At 33.8% G+C, this 12,907-nt stretch overlaps 2 protein-coding genes across 3 annotated transcripts; both read right to left on the reverse strand.

Moving 5' to 3' along the window:
- Positions 1–793: 793 nt before the first annotated feature.
- LOC112795551 (FHA domain-containing protein DDL) lies at positions 794–6,789 on the reverse strand. 2 transcript variants are annotated; one of them, XM_025837533.3, is made up of 10 exons: positions 6,045–6,789; positions 4,588–4,616; positions 3,786–3,852; positions 2,906–2,963; positions 2,706–2,798; positions 2,061–2,175; positions 1,901–1,948; positions 1,773–1,818; positions 1,586–1,656; positions 794–1,103 (listed from the first exon to the last, which is right to left on the reverse strand). In XM_025837533.3, the coding sequence occupies exons 1-10, from the start codon at positions 6,525–6,527 to the stop codon at positions 1,064–1,066; spliced, it is 1,050 nt and encodes a 349-aa protein (XP_025693318.1). In that variant the 5' UTR covers positions 6,528–6,789; the 3' UTR covers positions 794–1,063. The 2 variants fall into 2 exon arrangements, with proteins under 2 accessions (XP_025693318.1, XP_072093288.1); XM_072237187.1 differs by having other exon boundaries at positions 6,038–6,789.
- Positions 6,790–8,460: 1,671 nt separating this feature from the next.
- On the reverse strand, positions 8,461–12,632 carry LOC112795559 (septum-promoting GTP-binding protein 1). Its single transcript, XM_025837546.3, has 6 exons — positions 12,083–12,632; positions 11,568–11,688; positions 11,281–11,377; positions 11,135–11,174; positions 10,497–10,580; positions 8,461–9,199 (listed from the first exon to the last, which is right to left on the reverse strand). The coding sequence occupies exons 1-6, from the start codon at positions 12,482–12,484 to the stop codon at positions 9,035–9,037; spliced, it is 909 nt and encodes a 302-aa protein (XP_025693331.1). The 5' UTR covers positions 12,485–12,632; the 3' UTR covers positions 8,461–9,034.
- Positions 12,633–12,907: the final 275 nt, after the last annotated feature.

Genomic DNA, 12,907 nt, shown 5'->3' on the forward strand with positions numbered 1-12,907 from the left:
TAGCTTTACCCAACGTAAAACCAAACTAATTCTCCCGTCGCAAATTCTATTCTACCACCTTTCGTAATTTCATGATATGATTCATGAACTTAATTCCTCCGTAACATATTTAAAATTATCAATAGATATAAAATATATAATTATAGTTAAATAAAATAATATATCTAAATTTAATAATTTTACGCAATTCGAATGAATTCTTTTAGAGAAATTAAAAATAAAAATAAAAAAAGTACACTTTTAATTCGCTAATAAATATAATAAGACCACTAGCAGTTAATATATTAAGAATTTAAGATACATCACTAACAGGGACCACTCTCATTTTATCTACCTTGAATTAATGTAACTGTGGAGACATCCCAAACTTAGTAAATGAAAAACCATTGGCAAACTACTAATGAAATAAGTTAAACGAAAATATTTGGTAAACAAAAAAATTAACCAAAAACAGCCAAAACTTATCTTATTTAATATTTATTAACAATTAGTGAATGTTAAATAAGATAAATTCTATTTTTTTTTGTCTCCCTAACATTACCGTTAATTAAAATTCCCAACCCAAGTTCAGCCAAAACACCAGGAACAAATCAAATCTACGTAAGAAAATATCTTAAATACAAAATTCTATTTTTTCCTATTCTTTTCTTTTTTGATTTTTTTGTTTCCATTCAAAAAGTAGAAACCAACTTATTAGGGTAATCAATGTTGACATTGCCTGTGGATGTAACATGACATTGAGGTCGAGACATGAGGATATCTTGCACTCAGAAAGTGATAGCAGCAAGTCACGTTTTCAACGGTACAAAATTCTCATGTTAGCCCTGGGGCCTCAAGATGATTGTGTATAGTACAAAGTGTGCAATATACAATGTGTCCATACCCAGAAATAGAAAAATATCCAATCTGTCTTGTATTAATATCTAGGGGACTTGTAGAAAACTGACCTAAAAGCTTCTGAAAAGTGAGAATACACAAATCTAGGGCATAACTTAGACGAACTCTGATGGTTCGATGTTGCTTTTACTTGCTTCAGATGGAGCAGATTTGGAGGTTAATACAATTACTGAACTGAGTTCTCATGTAGTAATACGTATTCTCGGCTGAAACAGTCAAACAAATATGTTGAGAAGCATTCAGTCAATCATAACAGGAAGTATTAAGGAACAGCAATTCAAAATTGCATTAGCGTTATGAGAAGTAAAATCATTATATATCGTCGATTGGTGAGGGTGGTCAGAAAATTTATTGCAATAACATTCCTCCATTTCCTCTGTAGTCTCTCTAGAACCACTTCCATACTAGAGGCTTAACTTTCACAATCAATAACAGGCATTCCTAAAATTGGATGATTAAACCTTTTATATGAAGGGAGCCATAAAAATTAAGTTCTTCTTTCGAATGGTAAGTGCGGAAACATTTGCTGAACGTTCATATTAAATCATAGAAGAAACCTTCCTAGCCCTGCCTAATAATTTTTAATCAAGGCCACAAAATATGTTGCATTTTTAACATCATTTAGAACAATAAAAACCTGTCCACTGAAAAAAAAAAAAAAAAAAAAAAAAACGTACTTGCTACTCACCTACTATTACCGAATTTAATGGTGTCCTTCTCCCTAAGTTCATAATAACGTTGTGGTTCAATGGGACTATCCTGCAGAAGCAGAGGGCAACAGATAGATTCAACAGAAATCTAATTTAACTAATTAATTGCTATCACAAAAAAAGAACACAAGGAGAAATTGTCGAACGCATTCAATGGCCACTCACATTTACGAAAGTTTTGTTTGTGCTTCCGAGGTCCATTACATAAGGCCTAGTGCAGTTCATGTACCCATTAGATTTCAGGTATGCAGAAACCAAAGTGAAAAATAAAATAAAAAATAAAAATGCATTACCTTATTTGCTTTGATATTAAGCCATCAGGTTGCTCCTTTTCAACTTGCCTAAGAAAGGAAAATGAAAGGAAAAAAATTAACACAATCTGGATTAAAATGTAAAGCACCAACAAAATAAACAACTCCATGAGGTTGCTTAAAAGATAAAACAATGAAATACCGGAATTGAATAACAGCATGTTGCTTGCTGCAAGAAGGATGATCTGTAGGGATGTCAGCAACCCTTCTTTCTCTTCCAAAAAGGTAACAACTTTGACGATGAATGTAAAGGGGCTCTGTCAATCACATACATTTTGTTTAGTAAAAATATGTACAAACAGATAAAAGTGTCTGCTCACAGACATCATTGAAGATTTTTGCTTTAACACAAGAAGAATAGATAAAGCATGATCAAAACTCAGAGAAATTACTAGATAAACTATGAAAATTGTACAAATGAAATCATAGATTGAACAGAAATACAACAATGTAGAAGTAAAAAAAGGGAAGCAGGTAGAGGAGCTGTCTAATTATGAAAAGCTCACCCCAATAGCTATGATAATAGATACTAATATAATAAATTACAAAGACAAATATATAGTAATAGTAATCATGATTTTTTCTTAAAAAAAAGGGTAGTCAGTAAAAGCAAATACTTAATCGTCTTAAGCAAGCAAGAAGGGCTTATTCTTATAAGTAAAGCATATTTCTACACGTTAAAATTTTTTTTTGGGGGGGGGGGGGGGGGGGGGATAGCAGGGCTAGGGTCATGAGAAAATTGAATTAAGAATAATATAAAACAAGTGCAGAAGTTATGCAGACTAACCATTGAGGACTTCACCATTCTTGAAAACATAAAGCCTCCATTTAATGTCAGGTTTTCGAGCCTCTGGTGGTTCATTGAACAACAAAGTAACACCTGACCAAGCACTACCATTTAGCATATATTGAAAATGAATAACAAAACTACTTAAAAATAAATTGATATTCATCACAGTGCACAGTGAAAAATAATGGGTCTCTCACCTCTGAATCGATTCGTTTCAGCCGCAAGCTTCCCAGATAGTTCAAATGAAGGTTTTTGCTGCAAAAGGCAGAGGATTTCAGAAACCAACCAGAATGGATCACTCAAAACCTATTCTTTATCCTCCCTTGAAACTAGAAAATATGATTTACGGATAATGTGTGACCCTATCTCTCAAGAACTAGCTTTTGGGGGTGGACTTGAGGGCTCCCCACTCTCGCATATCATCTTCCTTCTTTTGCAATGCAACTTGATTATATATAGACAGTGAGAATGCCCAAACATAAGTTACAGTAATGGTTATGGCAGATTATAATGATCGTTAAACCATCGGTTTTGACTAACCTTGCATTAGAATTGGTATCAAGAAGAGAAAGTGGCTGTATTACTGTCATAGGAACATTGGCAATATGCCTAGAACTAGAAGAACCGCACTAATTAACTTAAGAGTGAGAGCTCCTCTAGTGACTAATTTACTGCAAATAATTAACCGCACCTAACTAACCCTTCTCCCCTTTATTTTTAGTCATTGATCCTAACTAATAGGGTCTTAACACGTCGGTTAAGTTTGACTCCTCTAAGACAATCTAAATGGGCGAACAAAAAGAAAAAAAGAAAAAAAGATAGCATTTGGAAGAACATTTGTAACACAACATCACCTCAATTCTCGCCAGATTTGCAAAACAAAACTCCCAAAAATCATAGCATGACTCAACAGCTTGGAGATCAACAACAAAATACAGGACAGAAAATGTCCCAAAAGTTAACTTGGATTAAAGGGTTCTTAACTCTATCCCACTGACACAACGAAGATACACAAGACTACAAAAGTATTAGAGGCATGAGATTCCTACCCAACGAAAAAAAGAAGCACATCATTACCTTTGTTTTTTCTTCCAGCGCCTCCTCAGCAGCCTTCATTTTTGAAATAGAATCATCCTCATCATTCCTGCCAAAATAGCCATCAACCTGGCATCACAAGCTTCCCCAACAATCCCCAATATATTTGAAAACAATGCATTCAAATAGAAAGAGAGAGAAGCAGAGAATATAAGGACAAACCAGAAGACAAGAAAATACCAATGTCATTTTAGATTTTCCTATCACTAATCTGGCATTTTCAACATTATTCAAGTCAATGTGCTGAAATTCCTAAACTCAAGAAACATACATTTTTAATCCATAATCTTATCTATCCAATGCTAAATGTTACAAAAAACCAACAATAACATGTCATATCTTGCCACATGCCACATAGATAAATCAATGACACTAGGCCACCAGAAGTATAGTGTTTGATAAATGCCAATCCAGCCCCTTGCACTGCATTTCAATGTAGTGATCACTAGGAGAAAACACCCCACCTAGGGATGATAACTTCAGATTTAGATGGTTGTTCAATTATTTTATAAATGTATGCAACAGCTACCACCTTCCCACAACTCTCCAACTTATCAAACTTTGAGTACATTACATCTATACAAGAAAGCTGCCTTTCTGAAATGCATTTCTACAAAGCTAGATTTGGCACAGGTTGAAGGAGAATCATCACTCCAGCACGCATGAATAGAACTCTCATTAAAAGATATGGCTTAAATGAAACTAAAATAACATCAAATAGCATGAACACCACCAAGATCAGCAACACATCAATATAGAGTTCAAAGTTCGAACAGCAGCTTACATCTGTTCAGCTCCTCTTATGTTAGTCACCTGCAAGCATTAAACAGCAGTCCAAATAAGCATCAAGCTGGAGAATATTTAATCTGAAAAAAGCAGGAATGGAGAGAGCATAATAATGGGGAAATAAATGCAGAAATAAATGCCAAATGTTTGGAAGAACAAATAATTAAAAATTTTGGAGAACCAAGTGGGGAAACAAGACAATGGAATTTGGAAGTAACACTTCAATGCTAAACTCAGCACACAAAAACCGTTCGCGCTTGATTCCTAAAAGTTATCTCCAAACAGTCATATTGACTTGATTAACCCTCCCACCTCACCCTAGGAATACCTCAGGAACATAACTATTAAACATTATACTCAATGAGAAATAAGATAGAAAGAAGTCAAATAATTATAAATTCCTCTTTTCCCCTATCAGTGTGAAACAAGGATTGGAGATGTTTAAACAAAAAACGCAACAAATAAATTAATCTTTAAATGAAAACAAACCCCAGTAGTCCAGTACGCAAGAGTATAGTTCTATACCGTCATGTTTCCACATGACTAGCACCTCATCAGTTCATCAATTGTCACTTCCAACAAAGTATTAAGACTGTGACTTCACCCATCACCCTTATCAACAAAAGTTCACAATTTGAATATACTAGTCACACAATTATCATGCTTATCATCACTTATCTATCAACTGAAATGACTGAACTGCAACATTATAGCCTCCAGCCCTCCACCAACCCAATACTTCACAAACTTCATCTTAAATCATGTACAATCTTCAACGCAACATATACCATACAATTGTCCATGTCATTGCACAAGACAACATGATAAGAGCTCTCAATCTCTCATAACATCCTAACTGGAACTATTCCCCTAAGAATCAAAGATTTGGATAAAACTGTTGTTATTTTAACAATCATATACTGCATTAAACATCTCCTCAAAGCCACCTGCCTAACCATTGAACACTCTCTAGGATCCTAAGGTTCAAAGGCACTTTAAATTAACATACCCTAATTCAAATTCCACGTGCATTAGCAAAGTCTCCTACTCTCCTAGTCACTTAAAAGTCAGAAAGCTTTGTTTGCCAACTAATTCAAGCTCTACTCAAACCTTCAAATCTGCTTCAACAAATCATCTACGCTCGTCTTAGTACACCATGCTCCAATCCAACATTCATGATTTCATGCCATCTCTTCCATCAAAGCCAATCATACACTAATATTATGTTCCAACTAATGTGGTGATAACACTTGCACGGTTACACTAAAGAATATAAATCCCAAAACAGGAATCCAATCATAAACTCAGAAAATAACAGAAAGGAACACAATACCATTTCCTGACCTACATCCAAATTCTTCAAATTCCAACAGCATAAAGAGATTTTAAGTAAAATAGAAATTAACAGGAACATGAAGCAATATATTAAACATAGGGTTGGATATCACCGGACACCTCATCACGAGGCTTTGCAGAGTCGTGACGGCGATGTTGGGAAGGCGGAGACTGCGACCGGTGGTGCCTGTTCCGACCATTGCGCTCTTGCTCCGGCGACCTCTCGTGCCTAGACCTCGACCTCCTTCCGTTCCTTCCGTCGGCATCTCCATCGCCGCGGTCATCGGCTTCCCTCCTCTTCTCCTTCTTCCGCTCCGCCACCTCCCTCTCGGAACCCCTACCTCTTCCGCTTTCGCCATGGCTCTTCTCGCTCTCACGTTCCAATTGAGCTCTCTTCAATCGCTTGGTTCTCGGCGATGGAGAACGAGAGCGAGACCGGGATCGAGGAGGAGGATCCGGGGAACCGGAACTGGTCCGAGCCTGTTTTTCTGAGTAACGGTGCTTGGTGTCTCGCTGAGGCGGCGGAGAGATGCTTCGGTGGCTCCGGTGGCGGCGAGAGGAAGGAGAATGGTGATGGTTTGTGGAAGAGGAGTGACGGCCCATGGTTGTGAGCGTGGTGGTGACCGCAGAGGATCTCGAGAGTTCCAGTAGAGAAACTAACTAACTTACTAACTAACTAACAAACTGAAACTGAAACTGCCACTGTACTGCATTGCTGGTTTTCTTTTTAATTTTGAATTTATTTTGATTTGTGAATGCTTCCTTCTTCCTTGTAGCGGTGAAGATTCAAGTTCAGTTTAGGGTTTATCAGCTTCAACACTGAGTGGCCATTTTTTGAGTAATAAATAAAATAAATTGATTATTCACTCAAATGTGGTCTTTTAGATATTTATATTTTTTATTTTTAACTTATCTTGTTAGAAATGCAAACAAGATGAATACACATATTTGTTATTATTATTAACGAAATAAATAATACAAATATAAATATTTGAAGAAAAATAACATTTTCTTAATGTCTCAAAAGTCTAAAAAATAGGTTCAACGTTTTCTCCAACATGTTTTATCAAAAAAATTATGTGTATGTTATAAGAACTTTTTATATTTATTTTATAAATGTTTTAGTATTTCTGTTTTTAATAAAATAACTTTTTAAAACTTAATTAAAAAATAATTTCACTAAGTAACCAAGAGAGGTTCTACTAATTTCTGTCCAATTTCTATTGGGCTAGACTCCAAAGGCCATTTTAAAAAAAAAAACACATGTCTAATGGTAAATTTAATTCACCCTTAATTACTACTAGTAAACATAATTAACTCTATCTTTCACTTTTTAAGTCCAGCCTCATCCCCCCAAACCCGGCGGCTTCCCCTTCCTGACCTTCCTCTTCCATCCTTGGACGCGTTTCCATCACCGGCGTCAACAGTGGTCAGTGCCGCCCGCGCTTTCGTCGGCGAGCAACCACTGGTCTTCGGAAGTGTATCTGAGCTGGACAAGACACATGCATAAGAAGACACCTCCTGGACAAGACATATTCACAAAAGACACTTCTGTTTAAAAGACACATTCACAAAAGATACATTCATTAAAAGATACATGCATAAAAAGATACATTCATTAAAAGAACATTAATAACCCACATCAATGGATGATGCATTCGTTCCTTCTCCAAATATATGTTCCATCAACAAAGCCGTCGAAAGATGCAGGATTTTTGTTCGCGGTGTCGAAGGATACGCGTTCGATGGTAATCGGGTGATGAAACACGCACGAATTTTTCGCGATAACAGATTTCATCGTCACGAAACAGCAGCGCACCAATGAACTGGCGATGCATTGGTTATTGCGGTTCAAACGTCAACACACCACAGTGACAACGAATCGGCACCGTGCGAAGAAGATGACCGCAACCTGTACAATAAAAGTTTCTGCCGGAGCAAAACGGCCGCGCACTGATGACATAGTGGTTGTGCAGCTGTGACGGGAGCGCACTGCAGCGACATCAAAGCAGTGCTATTGGCGAGAAAGAAAATGCCGTGATGATAGGAGAAAGTATCATTACATCACAGTGACCTTGTGGACGGTTATTTAACATAATCCTTATTATTTAAATTTATTAAAATAATTTAAAATTATTAATTAAATTGTCAAAAATGGAGAGATTGACTCTTGATACCCAATACTTTTTCATTAAAAAAAATACTTATTCACCTAACAAAATGTCATTCTTATATACTTATCATCTCTTTCTACCAAAAATAAAAAATCAAAACCCTAAAAAAAATATACTTAAATATTGGATAATTTATTTTGAACTGGATAGAATATAGTAGTGTTATTAAACCATTACATAAACTTAAGTTACTATTTTCTTAGTGATTGAGTTTTTTCAATAACTCTATCTTCAAGACCTATACAATTTGCTCTTAAAAGTTAAACATAGGTGTTTATAATTTATCACATATTATCATTTAATCTTAAAAGAGAGAATTTTTTAAAAACTAAATTAACATACGTCTAATTTTTTAGATATTATTTTGACTATTAATACGTTAAAATTGCTCAATTAAATTTAAAAAAAAAATGTACATAAATTGGTTCACCATGAGTGTTGAAAATTCAAAAGCAAAAAAGATCTTTGTCAATGCAATCTATCTTTCTATTTCTCATGTTTTTACTCAGCTCCTTCTATACCTCCTATAAGTTAAACCTGAATGGCTATGCTTTTAACCTTGGCCATTGCAATGGAACATTGAGGTAGAAATGACAAGGGTGGAAGAAAATTCAGTCACACCCATCTTACCTTCTATGATTTAGTCAAAGTAGCCTAATGAAAACAAAAATGTTACCCGATATAACAACCATATTATAGGAGAATGTATCGACTACTCTCATCTACCATTAGATGAGGATATCTCGATACCGTCTCCTAAAATTGTTATGTCCAAGTAACATTTTTCAAGAGGATATGTAATTTACTCCTAACAAGAGTGGTTAATATGTAAGGTGAGAGTGTTGGCGAATCATGTTTTTTCTTTTCTTTTCTTTTCACTTGATGTTGTTGTTGTTTTCCTCTATGCTACTATTTACATTAGCAAAAAAACATATTTCAGAAATCAATAATGGGCTCTCCCAAAGTCAAGTTTCTTTCTACTGTCCATGGCAAATTAAAGAGCTTGGCCATTATGAACTTGAAGATTTTGTTCACATTAATGTTGTGAGTTGCACTTGAGAAGAAAAGGGTAGCTTTCATTGCCCTTGCATAAGCCCTAGCCTGAATCAAGAAAATAAATGCACTATTATTACCAAGTTAAACTTGAACTAAAAGTTTCAAAAATAAACAAACAAAATGTTAAATAAGTTTTTTCAAAATTGCTATGTGCACACAAAACTATTAAGTTTTTTTTTGTTGCCCACAATATCCTCTCTGACAGGTCAATGACTAATCCGTCACGAATCTAAACTCTATTTAAGGGTCTACCACTGGCCAATGGATTGCTGCATGTACAAAACGGGATTCGAACCCCCGACACTTGCTTAAGCGGGCGAGTGAACTGACACTCGACCAACTCAAGTTGGCTAAACTATAAGTTTTTTACAATGAGTATTTCGTATTCCCCTTGTATATTTGATATGGATGGCTGATTTTTTGTGTACACATAATATGGTTTAAGTTTTTTTGTCCCTATAAAACTTGAAATCCATCCCTACTGTCACATCTATGATTCAAAGCATAAGTACTAGTCTCTAAATTAATTTGTATGTGGACGATAATAAGAACCAACTTAACCTATTTTTGAAAAATTTTGGACCGAAACTAAATTAATAACAAATAGAAAGACACAAACCACAACTTAGGACTAGAAACTTCATAAACCCGTAAATAAATGAAAATAATATTTCAAATCAGTCTCTAAGAAATTTTGTGTCAAACACTATAGTTTCCGGCAAAATTTAATTACAAAATCAATCTCCAAAAATTTATTTCAAAAACAAATTAACCCTCACATCAAATTATTCGTCTACATAAAAAGACTAATCGGATAATTTTAACGATGCCGACTCATTCACATTATCCAACTAAAAATTTTTCCAAAACCAATTTGGGATATTTATTATTCATAAATAAATAAAGCTAAGGCATATATAGAAAGTGACACTTTATCTAAAGGATTAAACAGGGGAGCATTGGTTATTGCTTTAATCAATAAGTAGGACCCAAATTTTAGAAGCATAACGCGGAAATTTGGCAATCAATGAGTGTTATGTTTGCATCATATCATATATGCATTTATTTTAGAAAATGTCAAGACAAAGAAACCAATCACTTACACAACATAAGTGATTAAGAGGATAGAAAGAAAACGGAAATGTTTGGTAACAAAAAAAAATTCGCCAAAAATAGTTAGAACTTACCTTATTTAGCATTCATTAAGTATTGCAACACTTAATGAATGCTAAATAAGACAAATTCTGTTTTTTTTTTTTTGTTTCTCTAGCATTACCGGAAATAAAATGTATGGATTATCTTTTACTTTTGCATAAGGTGCAATAAATAATTAGTTATTTACCTGTGTTACAATGGTCCATTGCAAATTAGGTGGAAGTCTAACAAAATCATCAAATTTGGTTCCTATTAGAATGGGAATTGCAGTCTGCAAGTGAAAAAAAAATGGACTTCAAAAAACTTCAAATTTGAATGATTGAATGGAATATGGCATATAGAACAATTACTACATAAATCACCTTTATGCCTTTTTATCAACAAATCAGCACCTTTAATTTCTTTGTAGAGTTTTTATGACAAATTGAAGTCAATTATTGATCATAATGGTAAATTAAAGTTCCATGTTTTATGAACAGAAATGCATGTATGAAGTGTTTTGTTTTGTACCCTTTTAAAAGCTTTTCCATGTAAAAAGCATTTGGAGCCAAAGTTTAATGAGTGATGATACCAATTTATTGATTTCACCAACAATTAATCCAACTAAATTTGAAACAATAGTTTAAGAATTCAATTTTAATGCAATGTCAGTATAAAGAATTTTTTACACAGACAACCAATCGTGTATTGACACATCAGCAAAAGGGACTACTTTTCAAACCCACAACTTAAAAAAAATCTAAAAGCATAAATCTGATTGAATAACAAGTGTATCAAATTAAACTTATAGTTTAAGCCATTCTTAAAAAACTAATGTTTTGGTACCTGATTCCACTTTCTTGCTTCACTATACCATCCAACAACACTGCAAAACAAACCCCAAAAAGTGCAAAAACTCAAAACTCATTTCTGCAATTGTTACTAAAAAATCACAGTAGAAAACCTAGCAGATAGAGAGATTATGAACCTACCTATTTAGTGTGGATCTACTTGTGAGATCAAACATAATCAAAATTGCATTTGCATCTTTACAAGCCATGGGAATTTGATCCAATGACCCTTTGTCACCTACATACATAGACCATAAAATAACTTTCAATCAAGACCCTCAAAATCCAAAAAGAGTTTAATTGCAAGTCAAACCCTTAATGAGATATTTGTGTTAAAAAACAAAAAATTTCAAAATAAATAAATAAAATATGAATTAAAAGATATAGAGAAAGAGATAAGGAGGGAAATTGAACCAAATCATCATCACCTGCAACATCCCATATACTAAACAAAATTCTAGCTCCATTAACCGATAAAGTTTTGTCCATCAGATTAAGTCCCTTCATATTCAAGCTCCTCTTTTCTTGCTCATCCCCTACATACTTGATCTGAGTGAAAAAAAAAATTTACTTTCTTAAATTCTTACTCACTATAAATTAAGAGGGTAACTAAAAATCAATATCTTTATTTGTTTTAGTTTACCCCAAAAAACAAAAACATTAAAAATTTAAACTTTTTACTAAAACAAATGAAACCCAAAATTATTCCAATGAAAAAAGACATGCAACCGCAGCCAAAAAAACATAAAATTACTTTCTTAATTCCTATCACTATAGATGAAGAGGATAGCCAAAAATCAATATTTTTAATGGTTTTAATTTACCCCAAAAAACCAAAAACATTAAAAATTTAAACTTTCTACTAAAACAAATGAAACCCAGAATTTAAAAAAGAAAAAAAATTAGAAAAGTGTTCTCGAGATATATATACATAGTTACATACCACAAAGCTAGTTTTTCCAATATGGCAATCACCAAACAAACTAATCTTGAGATTCACCAAATCAGAATCTGACTCATACCCACCACCACCACAGCTCCTTCTTGTCCCCTGCATGATCCCCTCACCTCCGTCGTCGTCCACCGGAGAATCACGGCGGAGTGAAAGTCTCTGGTAACGTGAAGAAGAAGGAGGCCTTGGTGGTGAACTTAGAGAGCAAGACAAGATCCTATCCCAAACAAAGTGGAAGCATAAACGACCAACAAAGGAGACTTTATTGAAGAAGAAGCTCCATTGAAGTTCGATTGTGTTTCTGAGCTGAGTCATGGTCGTTGCTGTGTCGTGTGTTTTGGTTCTTGTTCTTCTGGATTTTTGTCTCAGACTCAGAGAAGGTCGTAGCTCCATTTTTTCTTTTCTATTTTTTTGGGTTTTTCAGTTTCTTCTCCTTGTTTTGGGTCCCATTATTGTTGTTAAGTAGGCATAGATTCTTATTATGCCGCCCAATATATTAGAACTTAGAACTTAGAAAAGTAGTCTAATGAGGATTTGATTCTAATTTCCAAATCTACATGTTCTTTTATAATTATTGTATTAGTTGCACACACAAAATTAGTTATTAAATTAATTATTATTAATAAAAATATATTAAAAAATTAAATAATATATATTTATATAAAAATATGTAATAATTAATTTTTAATATACATATATGGAATGGTCACCTTTTTATATTTATAACAAATTGTATAAATAATATAATTAAGTTTTATGTTAAAATGTAATTAGATTTATTTTATAATTGAAACAAAAATATAAATATTAAATTAT

This window comes from Arachis hypogaea, chromosome 1 (assembly GCF_003086295.3).
Source record: "Arachis hypogaea cultivar Tifrunner chromosome 1, arahy.Tifrunner.gnm2.J5K5, whole genome shotgun sequence".
In the NCBI taxonomy this organism is placed as follows: domain Eukaryota; kingdom Viridiplantae; phylum Streptophyta; class Magnoliopsida; order Fabales; family Fabaceae; genus Arachis; species Arachis hypogaea.

What these genes read in the sequence shown, in the direction of transcription:
- LOC112795559 (XM_025837546.3), bottom strand. Translation starts at nt 12,484, where the DNA reads ATGGAGCTACGACCTTCTCTGAGTCTGAGACAAAAATCCAGAAGAACA. An exon ending in TTGGAAAAACTAGCTTTGTG is followed by an intron (nt 11,689 to 12,082) that starts GTATGTAACTAT and finishes TTTTTCACTCAG; the next exon opens with ATCAAGTATGTAGGGGATGA. An exon ending in AATGGACCATTGTAACACAG is followed by an intron (nt 9,200 to 10,496) that starts GTAAATAACTAA and finishes TTCTTGATTCAG; the next exon opens with GCTAGGGCTTATGCAAGGGC.
- LOC112795551 (XM_025837533.3), bottom strand. Translation starts at nt 6,527, where the DNA reads ATGGGCCGTCACTCCTCTTCCACAAACCATCACCATTCTCCTTCCTCT. An exon ending in CGCTGGAAGAAAAAACAAAG is followed by an intron (nt 2,964 to 3,785) that starts GTAATGATGTGC and finishes TGCCTTTTGCAG; the next exon opens with CAAAAACCTTCATTTGAACT. An exon ending in ATTAAATTCGGTAATAGTAG is followed by an intron (nt 1,104 to 1,585) that starts GTGAGTAGCAAG and finishes TGACTGTTTCAG; the next exon opens with CCGAGAATACGTATTACTAC.